At 37.3% G+C, this 22,093-nt stretch overlaps 1 protein-coding gene across 1 annotated transcript in view; it reads right to left on the minus strand.

The window, feature by feature from the left end:
* The window catches only part of SPEF2 (sperm flagellar 2), a 171,192-nt gene that overhangs the window by 90,665 nt on the left and 58,434 nt on the right, over positions 1 to 22,093 (minus strand). Inside the window, exons 11-18 of the mRNA XM_053598873.1 lie at positions 14,533 to 14,752; positions 13,691 to 13,884; positions 12,169 to 12,220; positions 10,626 to 10,681; positions 8,244 to 8,347; positions 5,446 to 5,696; positions 2,291 to 2,399; positions 1,165 to 1,322 (exon numbers count right to left, since the gene is read on the minus strand). Of these exons, the coding sequence (XP_053454848.1) occupies positions 1,165 to 1,322; positions 2,291 to 2,399; positions 5,446 to 5,696; positions 8,244 to 8,347; positions 10,626 to 10,681; positions 12,169 to 12,220; positions 13,691 to 13,884; positions 14,533 to 14,752 (1,144 nt within the window). The remainder of the gene's footprint in view (positions 1 to 1,164; positions 1,323 to 2,290; positions 2,400 to 5,445; positions 5,697 to 8,243; positions 8,348 to 10,625; positions 10,682 to 12,168; positions 12,221 to 13,690; positions 13,885 to 14,532; positions 14,753 to 22,093) is intronic.

Here is a 22,093-nt window from a genome sequence, read left to right on the forward strand (position 1 = left end):
AACTGATTCTAACCTAGAGCTGCAAGTCTTTACAAGTTAGAATTAGTTTGGTTCTGCATCTCAACCAAGACTCTAAGATTGCTGTGGAAGATTTCCTCATACTTCTTAGCCTATTCTGCCAAACGACCTGGCAAGCCCTTTAAAATACTACACAATTGGCTTTTGTTAGGTCTGAAAGCTTCACACTGATGTTTTTAAGGAGTGGAAATTTAAATGTAGGAGCTTGTCTTTCTGTGTGTGAGCTCTTGCTTTCCCATGGTGATAGTGGTTTATAGCTATGGGCTATTTTAATGTCAGTTAACTGATGTGAGGATAGTTAGGGTATAAATCTAGTGTCAGGAGATAGAGTGTTATCTAGACAAATTCAGAATCCTTCTAATATTAACTTTGACTATTTTTATTATGCCAAGAAACCATAGTTACCAAAAGAATTAGGAGTGATTGATAAACAAAAGGAAACATTTATTTATTGGATTATTTCTCAATGCCAAAATCCCAGTGGAAATCTGGCATTGGACTGAGCTTTAAGATCCCTTTTAATAATATCTTCCAATAATACTATAAAAAGTTAATGGGCAATTATTAGTGGTTGAATAAAGAAGGAAAGAGGCCTGGATGGTTTAATGTGGGTCAGATATACCCTGGAAATAAGCTAATAAATAAGTAATTGATAAATTCATAACAAAATAGCTAGATTTGGGGAAAATGAATTGTCTAGTGTCTTACACTCTAAAAAGAGAATTCATAAAGTTTCCTTATAATGCTGAAGTTAATAAATTGAAATTTTACCCTTTTCTATAGCATCCTTAATTCTTTTTTAGTTTTTACTCAAAAATATTTAACTAAGAAAGTCTATATATATTCAAGGAATATAATGTGATTAACATCCTTAATTTTAACCCAGGTATTTTCTTTCTTTCTTTTTTTTTTTTTTTTTGGTGACTATTTTCATATAAAAACAATGCTTTCAGTGAGCTGATCTTTTTTCGATTAAATAAATTAAATTATAAGAAGACTAAAACCTTTTATTCAGAAACATATTGCAGCAGAAGGTAAAATTGGAAGTAGAACACATTAGTAGATAATATAATCCAAATACAAGAGAAAACTTTGCAAACACACTTTTCTTCTGAACTCATTAAACCACACATTTAGTTATATTACCTTTATTCCTTTTTTTCACTATTTCAGTCATCAAAATTTCTTTTACTATTTTATATAAAAATGGTTTATCTACTTCAGCATTGACTTTTATTAAAATATTTTCTGGCTCTGAAAACCATTGCTCCAATGAAGGCCAGTTGTCCAAGAAGCCTATAATTCTGCAAATAAAAATGTTATATGAATATTTCATGCTGATTGAAAGATTTGAGTGACATTAGACATGATTTATCTGACATGAAAATAAAAAATTAAGCTATAATATAGTTGAATCTGAAAAATAAAAATACATCTATAAGCAAGGAAATATTATTTACTTTAGGTTAAAGAAGAAACTATTTAATGTCATTTTCTTTTAAAGATGTGTGAAATGGTAAAGAGAAAAATTCCACCAACTCAGGAAACCTTTAGGATAAATTCAGGTCTCTAAGAGAAAATCTAAGGAAAATATCTGCATTTAAGACAGAATAGTAGAGCTCTCTTCTAATGGTGGTTATAGCCTAATACACCTAGGTCATCTACTTTTTTTCTTTGAGATAGAATTGAAAAGATATTTGAGTAAATATAGATGGTTCATATTTATTTTCTTTACTCAAAAATATTCTTGGAAGGATTCTTGAAACTTTTTTTTTCTTGGACAGTAGACAGCCTTAATGTAGCTCAAATTAGTCTTCCCTGGCTCACTTCATAGTTAGATTTCTTAGGGTTTCATAAAATAGTCTAATTTTGTCTAAATTTTCTTTTCTAACAGAAAAATGCACATAACTAAAAGAATGCCACATAACTTTATCTTGATGAAAAAAATAGTTTACACTCTGTAGTGTGATGCTTAGATGTTGGAATTTCATGTTCTTCACCTGCATTTCTTTAATTAGTACTAAATTAGAATTTGATGTAATTAACTTATAGACTCATGTAAAGAGAAGTGTTGCCTGATTTAATCCTTCTTCACTCAGGCTATAATAGCTTGTGCTCTGAATATGAAAGCTAGCACATAAATATTTCATTTATCATCAAAGAGGTTTTGTTTTACATAACTTTTGTCTAGATTTGATAATTCAAAGTGACTAATTGTCATTCTGTTTAAAGAGCAAGAAACAAGAAGAAGGGCATTTGGTTAAAAACTAACCTATGTTGTATCTGGTCTCTTAAATTCTGGTCCCCATCCATATCTTGGTTTTCAGCAGCTACATGTTGATTAATATCGTCATGATAAGTGGAAGGTGAAAGTTCTTTTGCTACAGCAAAAACATTATTTAATTAGATCATTTTCAAGGTCAAAGTTGCTATTTACTGCTAAAATATACTAATACAAGATGCCAAACAGATATGGTCCTATATTTGGTCCAACATTACTTAAAATTATTTTAACATATGTTAAAAGAGTACAGTTTTCTGTTAAGAATTCAAATTCCTGGGAATTGGGGTAAGTTATGTAAACCAAATTAAAGAGAAACTGTAGTTTCAGTGGAAAAGACCTTAGGATTGACTATGAATATATGACGACAAAAAATAATGGGTCATCATGGATAATTAACTTGTAAAGAATTAGAAAAACTAAAATCATGATGTAAAAATTAAGAGTGAAATAATAAGATAACCATAACATCTAATATGCATAAAATTATTTATTGATATTCTATAATAATTCCATAAAATAATTATATTCCTTTATAGACTTTATCAAATGTGTAAAGAATAGGCACAAAGAAATAGAAAGAGACCAAAACCAAACAACAACAACAACAACAAAACAATCTCAATAGCTCTGACGAAGTTCTTTTCTGGATTAATAGTACAAAGCCCAGAATGGTCACAAATTTAGAATAAATGAAAAATCATTTCCAGAGAGAGGAAAGAAACCCATGAGATAGATTAAAAGGAATTGGATTTATCAATGCAAGAGAACCTTGACGAGTGAATTGTTAAGGGTTCAAGAAAATGAAGGACCCTCACAGAATATGGTAATCAGTTGTTCTTCATTTACATTCATGCTAGAACACAATGACATGGATTTGGAATACAGAATAATGCTTTTAGGTTATTTATAAAATCCAAGGATTATGACATCACAATGGGTGACTGAAAAATATCCTGGGAGCTCTTCTCAGGAGAAGCTCTCATGCACTATCTCATGGCACTACCTCATATTTATCAAGGACTTCAGTGCATGGATTAGCATTCTTTTCTCTCCAAAGTCCAGCCAGGCATTGGTCCCTTCACTTTCTTTCCACCTCCAGCACTCACTACCATGACTATTGGGTTTTGTGATCACCTTGCATGGCTCCATCTTTGCAACCCTAAAGACCTATACTCCTAACACCACTTCTATGTAGCTGAAAAATCTTTTCAATATCATCTGGTCCCTAAATTCCTACATTTTTTTTCTCAAAATTTACTAGCATTATCCTGACTTGACCTCACATTTTCTATCAAATCTAAATTGCATGATTGAACATGTCTCTCTGCCTCTTAACAACTTCAATGTCTGTGTCCTTCTGCTACAACAGCCTTAGATGATATCTTTCTTCTTTCAGACTTAACACTGGTAGACATCATTGGAATAACTTGTGACCACTTTTTAGTCAAATTAATCCTGATGTTCAGGACCCTGTTCTTCCATCAGCTGGCCATGGATAGGTAGTGTTCTCAGCCAGTCCTCAGCTATCCATCCTCTGAACAGGAGTGGGAAATTAGCTGAATAAGTAGAATCATCACTACTCTCAGCATGTCTCCTATTCCCTTGTATAAAGTAAAGTAAATTCTCCCTTTTGTGATATACTAGACCATATCCAGTTTAAACTACTGGGCTGGATATCTGAAGTGATATTTAATGTGTTTGCCATTCTATTTAAGTAAAAAATAAAGAAAGGTCTCACAACTACGCAAACTCAAAATAAGAATGAGTGTGCCCTTGGACAAGTCAATCATGCCTAAAATTCCTGTCCATAAATCAAGATTTTCGTTGATCCTTTAGGTCTTTCTTAGCTGAGTGTTGCATTAGTAGTAACAGAAGTAACAACAAAAAAAGATGTGTTATTATGTGTTACATGATTTTTTAAAAATTAAAATTAAGACTCACAGAAATGAAAAATGAATATGTGTTAAACACATCATTTAACTCTTCAATTAAAAAGAAAACCAATAATATGTTACAAATAGTTCAAATGAAAATATGCATAAAAGACACATTTACAGGCAAACAGGAATATTGAAATAGAGGTTAATAGATGAAAACTTGTTACAATCTGTAGAGTAATGTCATATTTGAACACATTGTTTTGAGTGTGGAAATTGTCTTTCAACTGAACAAAATTTATATTGCATTTTAAGGACAAAAATTATATGCATTACTATCAATTTTCTACAACTTATGGAGTTACAGAAGATACAATTTGAAGTCAGTGAAAGGCACAGACCCCTATAGAATCAGATACCTCAAAGGCATCAATACTCAACCTTCTCTGTAAAGGATATCTAATAATATTTTGGTTATTTCAAAGTTTTTCTTGATGTATGTACTATAAGATTATTATCATGCACCAGATTTCTACCCTAAGTGTTTAATTCATCTCATATAATACTCATAATAATATGATGGCCATTCTATCATATAGGTTGTGAAACTGAAGTTTAGAACAAGAAGTAACTTTCCCAGGGTCAAACACCTGGAAAATCAGGGTTCAAGAATTTGTGTTTTCAGTCATCAGTATTTAATTTGTCATACAAAGTACTATTTTCATCCAAAGGATGAAAAATAGTTAAATAAACCATGAATGCTTTTACCCATAAGTATTTTAGTGATATTTTCATTTAAAGGATAACAAATAAATAAACTGTTGATTTTGGCAAAAATATTCAACCCCATCATGGGAGCACTTCAGCTGACACTCATAACACAGAGCACACGTGGTTTATAGCTATCATAAGGTTTATAGCTATCTTAGCTATGACCCACTAAGATGTACTAGAGAGCTTCTTGCTGCGTGCAAATTTCAAAAAGTCATTTTTGTATAAGCCAGATTGATGGAAAGGTTTAGTGAGATGCCTGCAGATGGCTTGGATTCACCAGTTGCAAGTTTAGTCTGCAGTGCAGAATGCTAGTAGTCAAAGCAAGTGGTAACTGTGCTCACCAAGATAATTCTTTCAAAGGCTGAAGTAGATGCTTTCATACTCACTGATAATTGTAAATGGGAATATTCACTGAGAATACTCCGTCAAAGAACAAATAAAACACAGAGTTTCAATTGAACAAAAAAAGTGCCAAAAAAGAAAGTATCTTACCTATGATATCATTCACACGACTCAGTGAGGAAGTATCTGAGATGTCTAATAATACGACAAAATCAAATGCAGAAGGGGGAAGAGGCACTTCTTTGGGAGGATCAGCAAACAATGTGGATCTTTGTGCTTTCTTTGCCTCCATTTCTATGAGGGTTCTGTTGTAGCCGGTAAGAGCTTCCTCCAGGAGCTGCACTTGGTTTAATGTCGTTGGAAAACCATCCAGGACCCACCCTTGATCTGCAGGTATCTCGCTTAATTGAGACAGGACAACTCATTAACATTTTGCTAGCCCCAAGTACTTTGCAAATAATAATACAATACATCTCCCTTTTTTCTTTCCATTCTACAATAAGCTAAAATCTGGGCCTAATAGTGTGCCACAATCATTCCCTTGCTTGAAATCCTTCTGTGGGTCTCTGCTGCTCTCCAAATCTATTCCAGAGGCCTTTAATGGTACCTATAACTGGTACCTCTATAACTGGTACCTATAATGGTCCTCTATAACTTCTTATCTCTCACAATTTTAAATCATTTACTTCAAACAAACTGATCTCATGAGAGTATGAATTACATTTTCTAGCTTGTGCTCATAGGCTATTCCCCTTCACATCTAAGTTTCTTCATCTATACGATGGGACAACATAACAGGCCTCACAGGTAGCTGTGAGGATGAACCGAAATTGCACATTTAAAAAACCCAGACAGAACTTAGAACACACTAGATACTTGTGTCGCCAATGTGGAGAGTTCTTCCTACCCAACACTTCATCTAGTCATAACACCCTGATCTCAGCTCTGACTCTTCATTCACTTCATCATAAAGTGGATCATATGTTTCTTGATTAACAGAAATTCAAGTGAATATTTTTAATCTCAGTTAGGTTAAAGGTTGCTGAAGGATAAGGACCTTTTCTTTGGTTTTTGCATTCAGCAGTGTCCTCTTTAAAGAATGGATGTTCCAAACATTGTTATTTTTGTTTGCAATTAGAAAACAAGGTGAAAGGGAATAAATACACTTAAACTCTGTTCTTTTAAACCCTTAATTATGCAAAATTGAGATAATGGTCTTTGGCTTGAAATGTATAATTTCATTTCTTTCTCTGTTAGAACTCATACTAAATGATAGAATTTCCTTTTTGAAGGTTTCGAAGTCTGCTTTCCATCTTCCTCGGAGTGTAGCAAGGAAGGGGAGGGGGCACTGAAACTGAGAGAGATTTTGTTACTTCTTCAAAGTCACAAAACTACAATGACTCCAAGTCTAGTGATCCTTCCACAATGTCAAGCTGCATTCAGTTCACTGCCTCTATTTCCCTTATCAGGCTAAAAGCAGGAAAAGACAACTGCATTTTGGTTTTATAACTTGTCCAGAGCTTGGTAAAACATTTCTTCATAGAATGGATTTGTTGATTCATTGATCAAAGATGGAGAAAAGAATTTTCTTGAGTACCTTGCCAGGTCTGGGTGATCCCTTCCCCCACCCACAGTCTTGGGATCTACCTCAGAGGGAGCAAGAGATTGTCAGGAGACTTGTTCAGCTGTAGCATGAGCACTCCAGATGATGGGTTCTTTGGCTGGGGCTCCACCGCTAAGCAGGTAGGTAACTGAAGCATCTTACTAAACCCTCATGTACCTCCTTTTCCTCATTTAAAAAGGATAGATTTGGATTAGATCAAGATTTCAAACTGATGACAGTCTTCTGGAGGTGCCGCACCTGAGGATGGTGGTGTTAAGAGGACAGTAATGGGAACTGTGATGTGTGGTATAGATGCTCTAGTCCACTGAAATAAAAGTGAAGGTGTGCTTTACATCTGATGCTTCTCATATATATTTTTCTTTGAGAAAAGAGTCCCATGTCTGGAATATACTTTATGCCAGTTCTGAGAAATGTTGCAACTATTAGAATAAAGCCCCTTCTAGCTCTGAGAGCCACAGCCCTGTGGTTAGATTTCTAGGTCATAACTGAGAAGCAACTTAAATCTTTAATGTAGTCTTTCAAAAAAAGCACAAAGAGGGAGTCCATTCCATATGCACAGTAAGACTCCAAACCCTCCCTCCTCATTTCTTGGTCTTAATGTTTCCCACATGCTGCAACTGCCCCTTCTATTCCTCGTGCACTCCAAAGTCTCCAGAACTCATTCACAGGAGCCACTTTGACTCTTTTTTTTTTCTCTTCCTGCTTGACTTCATCTCTGTATTAGATGGATCAGTCAAGTCTCTCTGGCTTATTTTAATTTCTCTTTTCTGTGTTACAAAAGAGGGCTGAGGAGAATCCTTCTTCCTAGAAAGGAGGATGGGAGAGATCACAAAATCGTAGCCCGCTCTGAATTTTTTATCCCCTGTAACACATCATCTCTGTGCTGTGCTGTGTGTACGTGTTCCTCCTCGCCTGTGCTTCCTCTGCCCTGTCAGTGCCTTCCCGCCCCGGCACTGTCCAACCTCCCTTCCCAAACACAAAACGAGGAGGCCCAGGGGCCTGTGACACAGTCAAGCTCTCTCCATAATCTGTCCCTTAGCTTTTTCAATTATTCAATTTTTCCTTGATTCACCACGGGCAAGAGAACCTGACCTATACTCACATCTGGGTGGAAGAAGTCCATCTTGGAAAAGGGAAGAAAGTGAAATTTAGGTAGGTAAATCACAAGGTGTATCTGTCTTTACTTTGCTGTTAATTTTCTTACATAGATGAGTAGTGTTCTTCAGATATTAGAAACAAAAATTAATTCTATATTATTGTTTGTACAACTTTGTGTGATAAAGGATATATTAAATGGATATAGGAAAGAAAATGCAATACATACTTAATAGCATTTACCATGATGTCCACGAGCAACATGTCAGGAATGTTCTTTCCTTTCTTCAGCAACTCTTCTGATTTTGCACCAAGCTGAGCACGCACAGTGAGCTGCAAAAATAGGCAACGAACAGCAGAAGACAGCTAATTTAAAAGGCAGATTTCAAATGTTTGGCAGAAAAAACAACAACAAACAGTTGCATAGTTTCTAAGAAAGGTACTGATTATTTGTCACAATTCTGGAGCCAGGGAAGCTTTTAAGTCAAATCTGTATGTGGATTTTAAGGCTCTTTCTCTGAGGCACCTTCCCTTCCAGCTTTAATTTTCAGCTGGTCTGACATCCCCTCACTTCATCCTCTGATGTCTGAGATCAGAAAGATGGAGCTTTCTGCTTGAGTTCTAGCTACTCTTCTTGGACAGACTGGAGTGTGTCCTCTGGACAAACCCGGTTAAACAGGGCTCTTGTCCAGGGATGATCTCTTCTTTCAGTGGTCAAATTCCCTATATTTTCTGACTGTTTTTGCTGTTTCCTTTTGGCCCTCAAATAATTTGCTTTTATATTTTGCCAAGCATTTGTAATTGTTATCTGTAGGTTAATCCATTACAAGCTACTTGATATTGTGGGTGCTCCAGGAACTTCCCTAGAACCTGTTCTTAACTCAGCCACCAGAGTAAGTGTTTTGTGTCAAATGATGTTATATCTCTCTGTGCTCAAAACCCTAAGAAAGTTCTGCTCTTTCCCCGCACAGGTCCTAATAATTTCCTGCTAGGCCATGACTGAACTGATTCCCTTCTCACGAAGAGCTGCAACCTTATCCCTTCCTATGCTCTAGGCCCCTCCTTTTTGCCTGCAGGCTTTCTGCAGCATACAGCTCTTCTGCCTCCCCAGACCCAGGGAACTGGCTCTCACCCTTTTTTTTTTTTTTTTTTTCCCGCTTGAATTCAAACTCAATTTATTATTAAGAGTTGTTTTATCTTTGTTTCATATTAGTGTAAGAGGAGCTCAAATAATTAGGTAATTGTCCTCTGCTTTTTTTTTTTTTTTTATTGTTGGGGATTCATTGAGGGTACAATAAGCCAGTTACACTGATTGCAATTGTTAGGTAAAGTCCCTCTTGCAATCATGTCTTGCCCCCATAAAGTGTGACACACACTAAGGCCCCACACTCCTCCCTCCATCCCTCTTTCTGCTTCCCCCCCAATAACCTTAATTGTCATTAATTGTCCTCATATCAAGATTGAGTACATAGGATTCATGCTTCTCCATTTTTGTGATGCTTTACTAAGAATAATGTTTTTAATCTGCTTAAATCTCCATTTCCAGAAGAGGCCCACCCCTAGCTAAGCTCCTGCTGCCTTTTGCTCCACGCTGCTTTTCTTTTCTCACAGCACTTACCATCACCTCAAGTATAACATTTATCCATGCGGTTTATCATCTGTTTCCCTCTATTAGAATATAAATGCCATAAGGGCAGGAAGCCCTGTCTTTTTTGCTCACTGATATATCTAGATTATTAAAATAGTACACAGACAAGTACTCTTTAAATGGAGTCAAATATGAAATTTAAGGGGTTTGTAAATCCATAAATGTAAAATATAAAAATATACTTAGCCTTTTTGCCGATTCATATTTCAAATGCACAGAGTAAAAATTGTAAATCCCCCCTTATCCCCTTATTTCTTTTCCTACGTCCATTTCCCTCCCCATTAGTCATCTTATTTACAGTTTGGTGTACAATCTTCTAAAAATGTTCCTATCTTTAAGAAGTTTTGATATCTAAAATATTATAAAAATGATTTCTTTGATGAAATGCTAAATAAAAGTAATCAAGTATAATAAACAAGATTCCATTTGATTAATCTGGTCATTCTATTTGATAACAAGAACAGCAAAATATACAGTAAAGCAATATTATTTATGGAAACATTAATTTCCATTAGAAGTAATAGTGAGTGAATTGTAAACATTTTTTTCAAAGATTAATAAAAAATTCTGTACAGTCACCAAGAAGGGTAAGGATGAATTTTGGAAACATTCTTTAAAGGCTAAGAAGACATGAAAGGAAACAAAAGCTATACATTAGAGGGCAACCCCCCCAAAAAACCTACACACATAAAAATAAATTTGGCATAAATCCAAAATTTAAAAAGCATGTGTTTATTTTCTTGCCTGGCAAAATTGAATAGTAACTTCCACTGTTTTAGATATAATTGTTAAGAACATAAAGAGTGTTAAGTAAACTCAGATTAGCTAATAGTTTACCATTAAATTTACTTTAAAACCAGAGGAGCACATCTTTATTTCATTAAATTTAAAGACAAACCAAAAGGCCATGAATCAAGACATATTTTAATATACTAATAGCCAAAATTAGATTAGAATACTTACTTTGGTAAAATCAAAACTTGATCTGACTTTTTCAGCTTTTAGTGTTCTGTTAGTATCTGTACCAAGAGGTAAAGTGGTAAGAACAAATTTCTAGCATTGGATTCAGATATGCCTGAGAGGCTCAGAGGAAGAACGTAACAGAATCAGCACGGCGTAGCTTTTACTTCTCTTCTGCACCGTAAGATCCACACCACTGTGTGTTCGGTGTCTTCCTCCCTCTCTGTCTCTGTTCTGCTTTCCCTCTTTCCCTCCCTTCCTTCCACCCTCCGTTCCTTCTTTCCTGACCCCCACCCTTTCTTCTTTCTTTCCTTTCCTCCCTGCCTTTCTTCCTTCCTTTTCTCCTTCCCTCCCTCCCTCCCTCCCTCTTTCCTTCCTTTCTGCCTTTCTTTCTCCCTTCCTATATGGCCTGATCTCATAATAATTCATGTATCACTAGAAAGACTTTGACACAGTTTGGGTTCTCTTTTCAAAAGACAACCCAAATTTCTCAAGAAATGTTGTTAAAATACTAACTTATTACACTTTTATTTTCCTAGGTTATGAAGTTATAGGTAACAAATACATTTAAAAGTAATCAACTCTAGAAGTTGGGGTGGGGTTAATTAAATTCAATGGAAAAAAATAAGTTGTAAAAGATTTGTTTTTAATCGATTAGACTAATGCAATAAAATATGTCATAAAATACTTCTGCTGGTTTAAAAAATTAATTCAAATGATCTCTTAAGAAGCAAATAGCTGGAATAACTGATAGATTATGCACTTAAAAAAAAAGGAAAGTCTAGCTTCTCTAGGAGAGTTGCATGTTCGTCCTGAATCTGGACATTCTTCAATGCTGCTAATAGCAATAATGACGGTGACAGGGAGAATCCCAGGCTTGTGGGGGAATATGAAGAAACTGACATGGCAAAACCTTTCACTAGCACAAATAGAAAAAGATAGTTAATACTTACAATTGTTTTCCTTTAATGGTTCTATGACGGAGTTGAAGAACTAAAGACCAAATTTCAAGGGGGATTACTTTTGTTAGGTTTGGGAAGCTTGGTTCTATTGCTCTTGTCTGAAGTCGAGAATAAACTTCACTTCATCAAAGGAACTGCTGTGCATGTGGATTGAAAAGACCAGGCGCCGCAGCCTCTCAGTACAGTGACCAGAGCGTGGCATACGGAGGGCCTGGATGGGGCTCACATGCGGACCCTCAGAGATGAGCAGAAACAGGAAAATACTGTCTCCCTGCCAAGCCAGGAAGAGCAAGGCTGATTTATCCTGGCTGTTTTCACAACAGCAAAACTAAGCAACTATCTGAAGGAGAATGAAAAGATTCCTTTGTAATTTTTATCTCTTATCCTCAGTTGTAGGCAGAGTCATCGTGCTCTCTGTCAAATGACCATATGGAAAATGATACAAAACTCTCCATGGCTCTCCTGTTTCTTTCCCTGAAGGCATGTTTGTGCATACGTGTGCTGTTACTGTTTGTCTTTCTGATATAAACAATCCAGGATTTGCTTTGGTATCTACTCACTAAGTATAGATTCACCATCTTTACCTGGTAAGACTTCACCTAAGCCTGGACCAGTTGAAAATCCTTTTCGTGAATGCTTTTAGGAGGAAACACAGATACAGGGAGAAGTTTTAACATTGTTATATTTTAATAACGTTCCTAATTTTGTATCTATAAGTAAGGGTATGAGAACAAACACTATCTGTAACACTAATGACATTGAAGAGGTTGAATTTTCAGCCCTAAATTATGATTTCTAGAAACAAATAATATTTGATGATAATTATACTTGCAGAATCACACAGCAACCTGTGGTATTTCCAGTGATCTTTGATGTAAAATATAGCAACTGCTATTTTGAACGTACAATGGAACCTAAGGGTAGAGTTTGTGAAAACCTATCTTTAAATAACAGTCCTAGAAGTGCCAGTCATAGCCACAGGGACATAAAGAAAAAAGCATGCACATTATTCATCACTTTATTGATTAAAACAGAAAGAGTACCACAAGATGGGAGGAGAGAGGGCTAGCAATGAAGAAAACTTCTCCCAGTTCTCAGAATTCCTGGTCAATGGCATTTATTTTGCAGCCCATGTAAATGATCTGGACTAGATTCTAGGCTAATTTACTCACTTCAAAGATGGCATAAAGTCAGGGAAAGAGTCTGGGACTTAGAATCTGGAACTCCCATCATGGAGTAGCCTATCAACAAGCTTTCTGACCACAAGCAAATCAGTTCATGTTTAGGGTCTCCACTGTCTTTTCTGTGAAATGAGGGAGCTGGAGCAAATCAGTGATTCTCGAGGTGGAGCCATCTTCTTCTATTTGGTATCCCCACCTCAAGACTCTCTATGCAATAATGTAATGAGCTATAATACATATGGGAATGTGATGCAGGTCAACCATACAGAGAGCTCTCCACCCCCAGTTGAGGTCTACTAGTCTAGACCTGGAGTCAGCATACTACGGTCCAATGAACCAAATTCAGCCCATTGTTTTTATACAGTTCTGGACATGGTTCAAGCAGCCTAGCACTGTGAGCTTGGAAACCAACCCAGAAGTCCCCCTCTACCTCTGTTCACAGCCTCCAGACCTGCCTTAGCCACTGCCCAGGGTCAGTGTTAGTCTCCAGCTACACTCTGGGGACTCTGATATTGGCATCTGCCAGGCACCGAGGATCTCAGTCCAGGAGCTGGTGACTTCCTGAGTTTCCCCATAACACTCATATGCTACCCTCTCAACCTCTAAGGTCTAGTCATTTCCCCCCATACACTCGCCAGCCAAAGGCCCCTTCCTTAGGAGAATGTCTCCTGCCGATGGCACTAGGCACAACGGGATCCCCCAGTAGTGGTGCCCTGGAAGGTCCACCCATGCAAACCTGTGGAAGGGGGCAGAAATTTTCTTTCTTAATATATAAGTGGCCACGTAACATAAGTTTTGCCCCTTGGCCTATAGTATTTACTAAATATTTAACTTGAGTATTTACTCTGGACCTTTACAGAACTTTTACTCTCTGGACCTTTGCAGAAGAGACTTCTGGTCTAGCAGATCCTTTAGACTCCATTACCTTGTGACTATTGGGTGTACTAGATGCAGTAAAGGAAACTAGAATCAGACTTGCCTGCCTTTCATTTTGCAGGCCTGGTGGAGCCTGCTCACTTTCCTGAATTGGCAGGGCCTCACTGGCTCTTTCGTTGTCATGGAATGCTTGTATCGCTTCTTGGACAAGAGTGTCAATAGAAAGGATCTGAATCGGGAAATCTAAAGGAAAAAATAAAATGTGATAAATAGTGTTTAATTTGGGAAAATGAAATTGTTGTCCTTCTGTACTGGCTTTATACTGTAACTGTCTTTTAGGCCCCCTATAACTGTCTTTTGGTTCAAGGTGCTTTTTTCCTTGTTGTAAAACTCACATAACATAAAATAAACCATTTTAAAGGATACAATTCAATGGCATTTAGGCATTCACACTGTTGTGCAACCATCAGCATGACCCTGTTCCAGAAATTTTTCATCGCTTCAAAAGGAAACTCCATGCCCATTAAGCTGTTGCTCAATTCCCCTATCCCTGGAAACCAATAATTTAGTTTCTGAGTCTGTGGATTTGCCTATTCTGGGTATTTCATGCAAATAGAGTTCTACACCTTGTGATCTTTTGTGTATGGCTTTTTTCACTTAAGGTTATCAAGGATCATCTATAGAGCAGCATGTATTAGCATTTCACTCCTTTTTGTGGTTGAATAATTGTGGCTTGGGCAATAAATTAATTACATTTTCCTCCATTATGAAATTCTGGAGACAGAGATTTTCCAACATATTAGCAGAGCTTCTTTTGTGTTCTCTACAGACATGGATGATTGCACCTACAGTCAGTGTAAATAGAATCTAATAATGAAGGGGAGATTCTACCTTTTTGTAGAGACTTTAGAATGGTAGTTTTCCCACTAAATGTTTTCCCCAAGAAGCATCCTTTAACAGCAAAGGAAAGTAATTCTGGTTCTGTTGATTCAACTTGAGGAGGATGAGATTTTTCAGCTAGTCTGTGAAGGACATGGGTCAATATACAGTTGTTGGGAGGCGGTTTATTATCAACCATTTCTTCTGGTAAGGCCCACTCTCCTACCATGTTCTGTAAAAATAACAAACAAACAAGACAAAAATATTCTTAAAAGTGGAATTTAGGCATATAAGAAATTTTAAAGATTAAAAGTAAATCCAAAATTATAGTGAGCAATATTGCAAAGTGGCTCATTTTGACAGATTCAGTCTACCTATAAAACTATTTTCCTAAATGCCTTGAAGTAAGAAAAACTTGTGTTAATCATGGATTGCATTAGCCTATTTTGGCCATTTTTGATAATAGCACTCTAATTATGCTATGTTATGTTATAAATATATGCATACCTATGTTCTTGCCTTTCCTTTTATCAATATTCTTTTTATATCCAAATATCAGATAAAATCATTTACTCAGAATATAAGTTGTCCAATTTGGTAAGTGCTAAGGATGACTTGTCTGGTTTGGTGCCAGAATGTCTGATATGACAAGACTGGAGATAAGAAAATACTTTTCAAAACAAACAAAAAACACCCAAACTACTCATAATAAATTTTTCTTTTATATTGATGGAATTTGTAAGTATATAAATACATTTATATTTGATGGTTGTTTCTATACAAAGCATCCTTTATTTGTAAAACTTAATTTGTTTTAGTTTAATGCCTTTGGCTTTTCTACCAGTTCTGTGCATAATAATCACCTGCATTGCTCAAAATTAGCTAATACTGAATTAATTTGTGTAATTATTCATTGCATTATATTTGATTACTACCTTTTGCTTTCATCGGAATTATTTATAATTCTAATTAGATAAAAGATAATTATTTTATGTAATGTGACCAATCAGAAACTAACCAAATAAGAAAACAGAAACCATATAAATTAGGTAATTTTACAATAAAAAAGGCTAATTTTAAGGCCACATTAAAGTGTAAATTAGAAAATTTACAATTTCCTAATTATTTTGGGCTGTGCAGTCACTTAATACTTGTTAAGGGAAAATGGTCTTAGACTTAAATCAGATGAACTGGGTTCCTGTAATGGTTCTTCTACGTGCTCTGCAATTTTGTCAATTCCTTCATCTTTGAAGCATAATAACAACATCTATCTAACAGGGCTATTGTAAAGATCAAACAAGAGGAGCCTATGTGACTGCTAAGTATAAACAATTAAGAAGTTTTCTGTTGGCTGCTGAGCCCTTTTCCATCACCAAACAACCTGTAGAATGTAGCCAAACCCAGGGGAACGGAAGATCACTTGAAGGGAACAGAATGTTTAGGTCAAGAAAAGAACCAAAGCCTGGTCTGTGAGGATAAGGAAATAAAAGATTTGATGGAACCACTGAGCTGAATCCACAGAAATAGTTGATGAAGTTCCCAGCAAAGACAAAGGATAAAGGCTAAGTCAGGTAAACACATCAAAGAGGATAGACTAAGAACACGGTGAGTGAAAAGGAGGTAGGTAGAACTGGAAAAAGGAAAATGCAGACCAGAGTAAAGGTTAATAGTTTAACTACAGCAAGCTGGAGAGATTTTTACCTGTTCATTAGTAAAGAGGAACCAGAAATTTGTATTGAGTCCCTACTCTACATATATGTTGTCTGTGTAGACATGGTTCAAATAATTATATAATTGCATCTATAATCTTTACTCCTTACAAATAGACATCTGACTATCAGGCTCAAGACTGTGGTGTCCAGAATGGGCAATACCAAGTAAGTATTGCTTTAACCAGATACTTTTCTTGTGCAGATGGTACCATGTTACTAGCAGTTGATCTATGTTAGCTGCTGGGCAAATATAGAAATTAAATATTAATGTGTTTATTTTAATATTATTCTTTTTGTTATGCCGGCACAAACAGCATCAGTGTGAATTTTTGAGAGGTATAAGGACAAGGCTCAAGATCCATCCATACCCAGGGAGTCCACTTCCACCTCTCCTTGTGAATTCTTGTATTCCTCTATAAAGAGATCATAAAGTTACAATACAGAGGAAGCAAAGGTTACAGTCTGTTCCCTAGCACTGTATTTATTAGTTTACCTACAATGACCTTTCCAGAACCTGAAGTCTGAATCTCTGGGCCCCATCTTTACCATTATTTACCACTCTGCTAGCTTGCCTGGATCCAATGCCCTCACTGGCCTCCTTAAATCTTCATGTTGGAATCTAATGGTTACTAAACTTCCGATTACTTCCATGTGTCATATCTTTTTTGGTTTCATATGGTCTGATGTATCAGCCTCTTTGGTCTCCTTGTTATGAACCATGACTAAAAGCATCAGGAGCATTTATAACAGTGTCTGCTTGGAAACAAATGTGCTTGAATGTAAGTCGAGGAGCACACTTCATGGGCAAGCCTAAGACCTTCCATGCATCCCCTAGATTCCCAGCTCGATGGAAATGAGTGATTGAAAGATGCTGTTGGTGGAGTTGCACGCTTTTCTCAACAAATTGTTTACTTCTCTCTGCATGATTACTATTGAAACAAAGCCACATGCATCTCATTCTTATTTCTTGCCACTTTAAACATTCAAGTTGAGAATGGAGCTTCTTCATCATCCTTTTAAAGGAGGAGGAGACATGGCTTATTTAGATCAACATGGATACACAGAATGTGGGCTTTTGGAGATACTCATCACTCCATAAAATCTCACAGTGCCACTATCACAACATTCAACAAAAAAATAACATTGAGGTATGCCAATGATACTTAGTGGTGACAGTCAAATGTGGCTTTTGTAGAGGGGTGGTACCGGTACACGTGATCCAGTGTTTGCCTTCACTAGAATTTACCAATGCCTAAACAGCTGCCCCAGAAATTCCCAATTGTGTGTTCTGAATATCTCACAATTATATTACTGATACATTTAGGACAACAAAATAAGCGCTTTTCCCCTTAAGATAGAGAAAGGCCCTCCCAGGGAATACAACACTTACACAGTCTTTGACACCTGCTAATGTTCTTGGGTTTTCCTGAAATCTCTCTTTTTACCTGTGCTTGATAAACTAACAACAGACAGATTATCTTGCTATAGAGGCCAAAGGACTTAAGGGTGGAAGCTTTTAATAAATTGACTTCAAAAATTCCCTAAGTAGAAACTACACAGAATGAGGCCATCGTCCTTTTAGAGTATGGCTGATATACCACAAGCCTATCAGGGCAAGACACTCAGGATGCTTTAATTTTGTAGCTACTGTGGCTTGCATTCTCTCAGCACTTCACTCTGAAAGCAGTGAGGAAGACATGACAGTCTGGAATACCTCAAATACAGCTAAGGCTTGTAGTAGCAGCCTCAGGATTCATTGTAGTTATTACTGATCCTTCAGTTTCAGGAAACATGAACTTTTTGTTTGTCATGATGGACTGTTTGTTAGCTACTCAAGACTTGCAGGAAATCCTTGTCACCAAACTTGCCCTTTTGTACTGGTCTGAAATTCTGTGAGCACTCCGTGAGCTGCTTACTTCTCTCAGAGCACGACTATCACTTGTGCCACACCTCCTAAGACAGTGGCTTTCGGACATTTTTGACCAGGACCCTCCACAAAGAAATACATTCTACATTCTGACTAGCATTTGTATACAGTTACATATAAAACAAAAAAAGTTTTCTGAAATGCTTATTATCATTACTGGTGATATGCTTTGTTTACTACTGTATTGTGTTGCATTGTATTTTATTATATTCTTAATTTTGTGTGTTTCCATTAAAAAAGACTGCTTGTGAGGGCTAGCCTGATCCCACTTGTGTCTTTGGTTTCTGACCAGTTCAGGGAAACTATCTTGACCATCTTTGCTCTGGCTCTGAGAATTCAACCCCTGGTACTAGATTTCCTGCTTGACCCTCTGGCTAGGTCTATAACCAGAGGGAATAAAATTTTGCAGAAGGACACCTATTGTTATGGTACCATGAAAATCCTAGTGGCTATTCCTATACTTCCTTCCCCAAAAGGTTGTATTAGTTTGCAGTCCCACCAGTCATGTAAAAGTGTTCCTTTCTCTCCACATCCACACCAGCATCTGTGGCTTTGAGACTTTGTGATGTGGGCTATTCTCACTGGAGTTAGGTGATATCTCAGCGTAGTTTTGATTTGTATTTCTCTGATGATCAGGGATGATGAGCATTTTTTCAAATGGTTGTTAGCCATATGTCCGTCTTCATCAGAGAAGGTTCTGTTCATATTTCTTGCCCAGAGGTAGATGGAATTGTTTACTCTTTTTCTGTTGATTAAGCTGAGTTCTCTGTAGATTCTCCTTATCAACCCTTTGTCAGATTGATACCCTGCAAATATCTTTTCCCATTCTGAAGGTTGTGTTTTTGCTTTAGTTCTTGTGTCCTTAGAGCTGTAGAAGCTTTTCAGCTGAATTGAATCCCATTTGTTAATTTTTGTTGTTGTTGCAATGGCCACTGAAGTCTTTGTCATAAAATCTTTCCCCAGTCCAGCACCATCAAGTTTTCCCCACACTTTCTTTTAAGATTTTTATTTTTATCTTTTATATTTATCTAACAATTCAAATTAGACCTCCCATTTGATCCTGCAATCCCATTACTACACATCTACCCAGAAGAAAAAAAATCCTCTTGTCATAAGGACATTTGCAATAGACTGTTTATCACAGCTCAATTTACAATTGCCAAAATGTGGAAATAGCCTAAATGCTCACCAACCCAGGAATGGATTAACAAGCTATGGTATATGTGTACCATAGAATATTATTCAGCCATTAAAAAAGATGGAGACTTTACATCTTTTGTACTAATCTGGATGGAAGTGGAACACATTATTCTTAGTAAAGCATCAAAAGACTGGAGAAGCAAGAATCCAATGTACTCAATTCTAATATGCAGGCAGCATATGAGGTAATACAAGAGGAGGGAGGTAGAGGAATGAGGGTTTGGAGAGAGGGAAGGAGGGAGGGAGATGGGGTTATGGTGTATGGCACACCTCGTGGGGGTGGGACACAATTACAAGAGGGACTTTACCTATACTGATTGCAGTATAACCTATTTCTTTGTACCCTCAATAAATCCCAAACAATAAAAAACCAAAACCAAACAAACAACACCCTCCCTCCACCACCCGCCAACCCCAGAAAATCCTAGTGGCTATATTCTAATTAATTATGCCTGAGGAAAATTGCACTCAGAAAAAGCCACATTCCATATAAAAGTGATAAGGTAAAGCTTTAACTTTTATATTTTAACCTCTGTTCTCTGTCATCACTTTCTAGGGCTTCCTCTCCTCTAACCACCCCCAAACCCTGAGGAAATCTGGAGGAAGTATGAAATTCATGACAACTATCCAGGATTCTTAGAAGCAGAAAGGGCAGCAATAGATCTTCCATACCACTCAATAGAAAGGGGAGGTTCAGCTCATGTAATCTAGCAGCCCCATAGGGTTTCCTGAACACTATGTGGGATCCATAGCCAGGTTCCAAGGGAAAAGGCTGATGCTGGCATGCACTGCCTTTGACAAGGAGGCAGGGAGGAAATGGTAATTAGCTTATATGCAGCTGAATTCTGACTTCCTACCCAAGGGCTGTCTTAGAAAGAGCTCTGTGCTGGGGCCCAGTTTTTTTTTTTTTTTTTTGTGGTTTTTGGCCAGGGCTGGGTTTGAACCCGCCACCTCCGGCATATGGGACCAGCGCCCTACTCCTTGAGCCACAGGCGCTGCCCCAAAATTATTATTATTATTTTTTTTTTTGTGGTAGGGGGGCCCAGTTTTAAGAAGGTCTCAGAACAACTTTAAAAGATGAGCTGACCCTATTGAGTGAGCCTGGTAGACTTGTTAAGTCACTTGTTTTGCAGTCAGGTCGGAGTACAGTTAGCTATCTGGCCACATCTTTCTGGTAGACACTCTGGCCTTCCGGATTCCAGAGGAGCCAGGGGGTGGGGTGACTATCCCTCACTGACATCAGCAGGGTATGTGCATCTCCAGAAGGTAATATCTTGTCAAGAAATGCAAACACAGCCAATGGTAACAGGACAAAGACAGAAGTTAGCTCTATTTCATCTGCCATATGGAGCCCCTGTTCTGGCTAGCAGCAGAATTATGGGATAGCCTTGCCTATCAATCCATCATGTGTTAATCAGGAAACATAAAGATCTGGTGTTGATCCAACAACAACTTTTACTCAGTAATCTGATCACTTCTGTCCCAGCAGTAGCCTTCCCTAATCTGCCCTTATCTAATAGTGAAACAGACATGCTTAATTCCAAGGCACAGACTCAGTCTACGTTATGCTTAGTTTTGAAGGAGACATCAAATTGGTTATGGTTAGTTATGCAGCATGTGACAAAGATCACGGCTGATGTCTCTAGGCCCACTATTGCAGGAATCTGGCACCTTGCTATGCAATCTGGTCACTCCAGCTTGTAACATGCTCAGAACTCAGAAAACTCAATGGTAAGCGGTGGCTGGTTTTTCCTTCAGAAACTTTGAGCCACAAATTACTTATGTATTAAGCAGCCAGAATCACTGGTCTGACTCCAAGTCTGGAATACTGGTGTAACCAAGACTAAGTCACTCTACAATCCTCTCTTGAAAACTCACAGTTCAGCACTGCTAAAATTCAGTGACCAATTAGGTACAAACAATAAACAGCGTCTTCCACTTAGCACTCTGATTCATGATGTGTGCAAAGTGATTCACATGGGCAATGAGTAGAAAAGTAGCTAGTCACCCTAAAATGACAGATGCCTACTCCTTGTTCCATTTTCTGCCCTTGAAAGCCACTGTGGCCCTTCCAAGGTGACACTGAGAATTACAGCAGTCCAATGTTCATCAAAGCACAATTGCCTGGTCAAATAACAACAAAACAAAACAAAAACAAAAAGACTAAGGCTACCACATTTCTCCTGATCCCTGTGTCATTCTGGACTTCATCATATTGGACTTCATGTCAGATCACTCCCTGTGCTGAAGCCACCAGACAATCATGAATGACACCAAATGTCATTCTTTATCATCTCAAACTATGCTCTGTTTATCAGCAAGGTGGTAGTCTACCTCATGCTTCTGTAGTAATTTCTATGGTCATGCTGCTCAAAGGAACTTTTCCTGAAGCTTCTACATCTGAATTAGCTTGTCTACTGCTATTGCCTAGCCAGGGATTGCCAGACAGACAGACTTGGTTGGAATCTTTTTGATGTCACAAAATATACAGGTACTACACAGTTACCTATCTTGTAACAGCAAAATTCACACAGAATTTTTCACATGGAATACCCTTTTCTCTGGTACTGACCACTGCTACCTTCTCTATTGTCTTTATTTCGCTGCTAAGGTTGATACTTCAGAGAATTTTAAACGCTCCCCTTGACAAAGCTTAGTGATGGCATTTGCCAATGTATCAAGATTACTATTGGTCCCTCATATCTACAGAATGTGGCTGACAGGCCCTGGGCAG

The sequence above is a fragment of the Nycticebus coucang genome, chromosome 1 (assembly GCF_027406575.1).
Source record: "Nycticebus coucang isolate mNycCou1 chromosome 1, mNycCou1.pri, whole genome shotgun sequence".
NCBI lineage: Eukaryota > Metazoa > Chordata > Mammalia > Primates > Lorisidae > Nycticebus > Nycticebus coucang.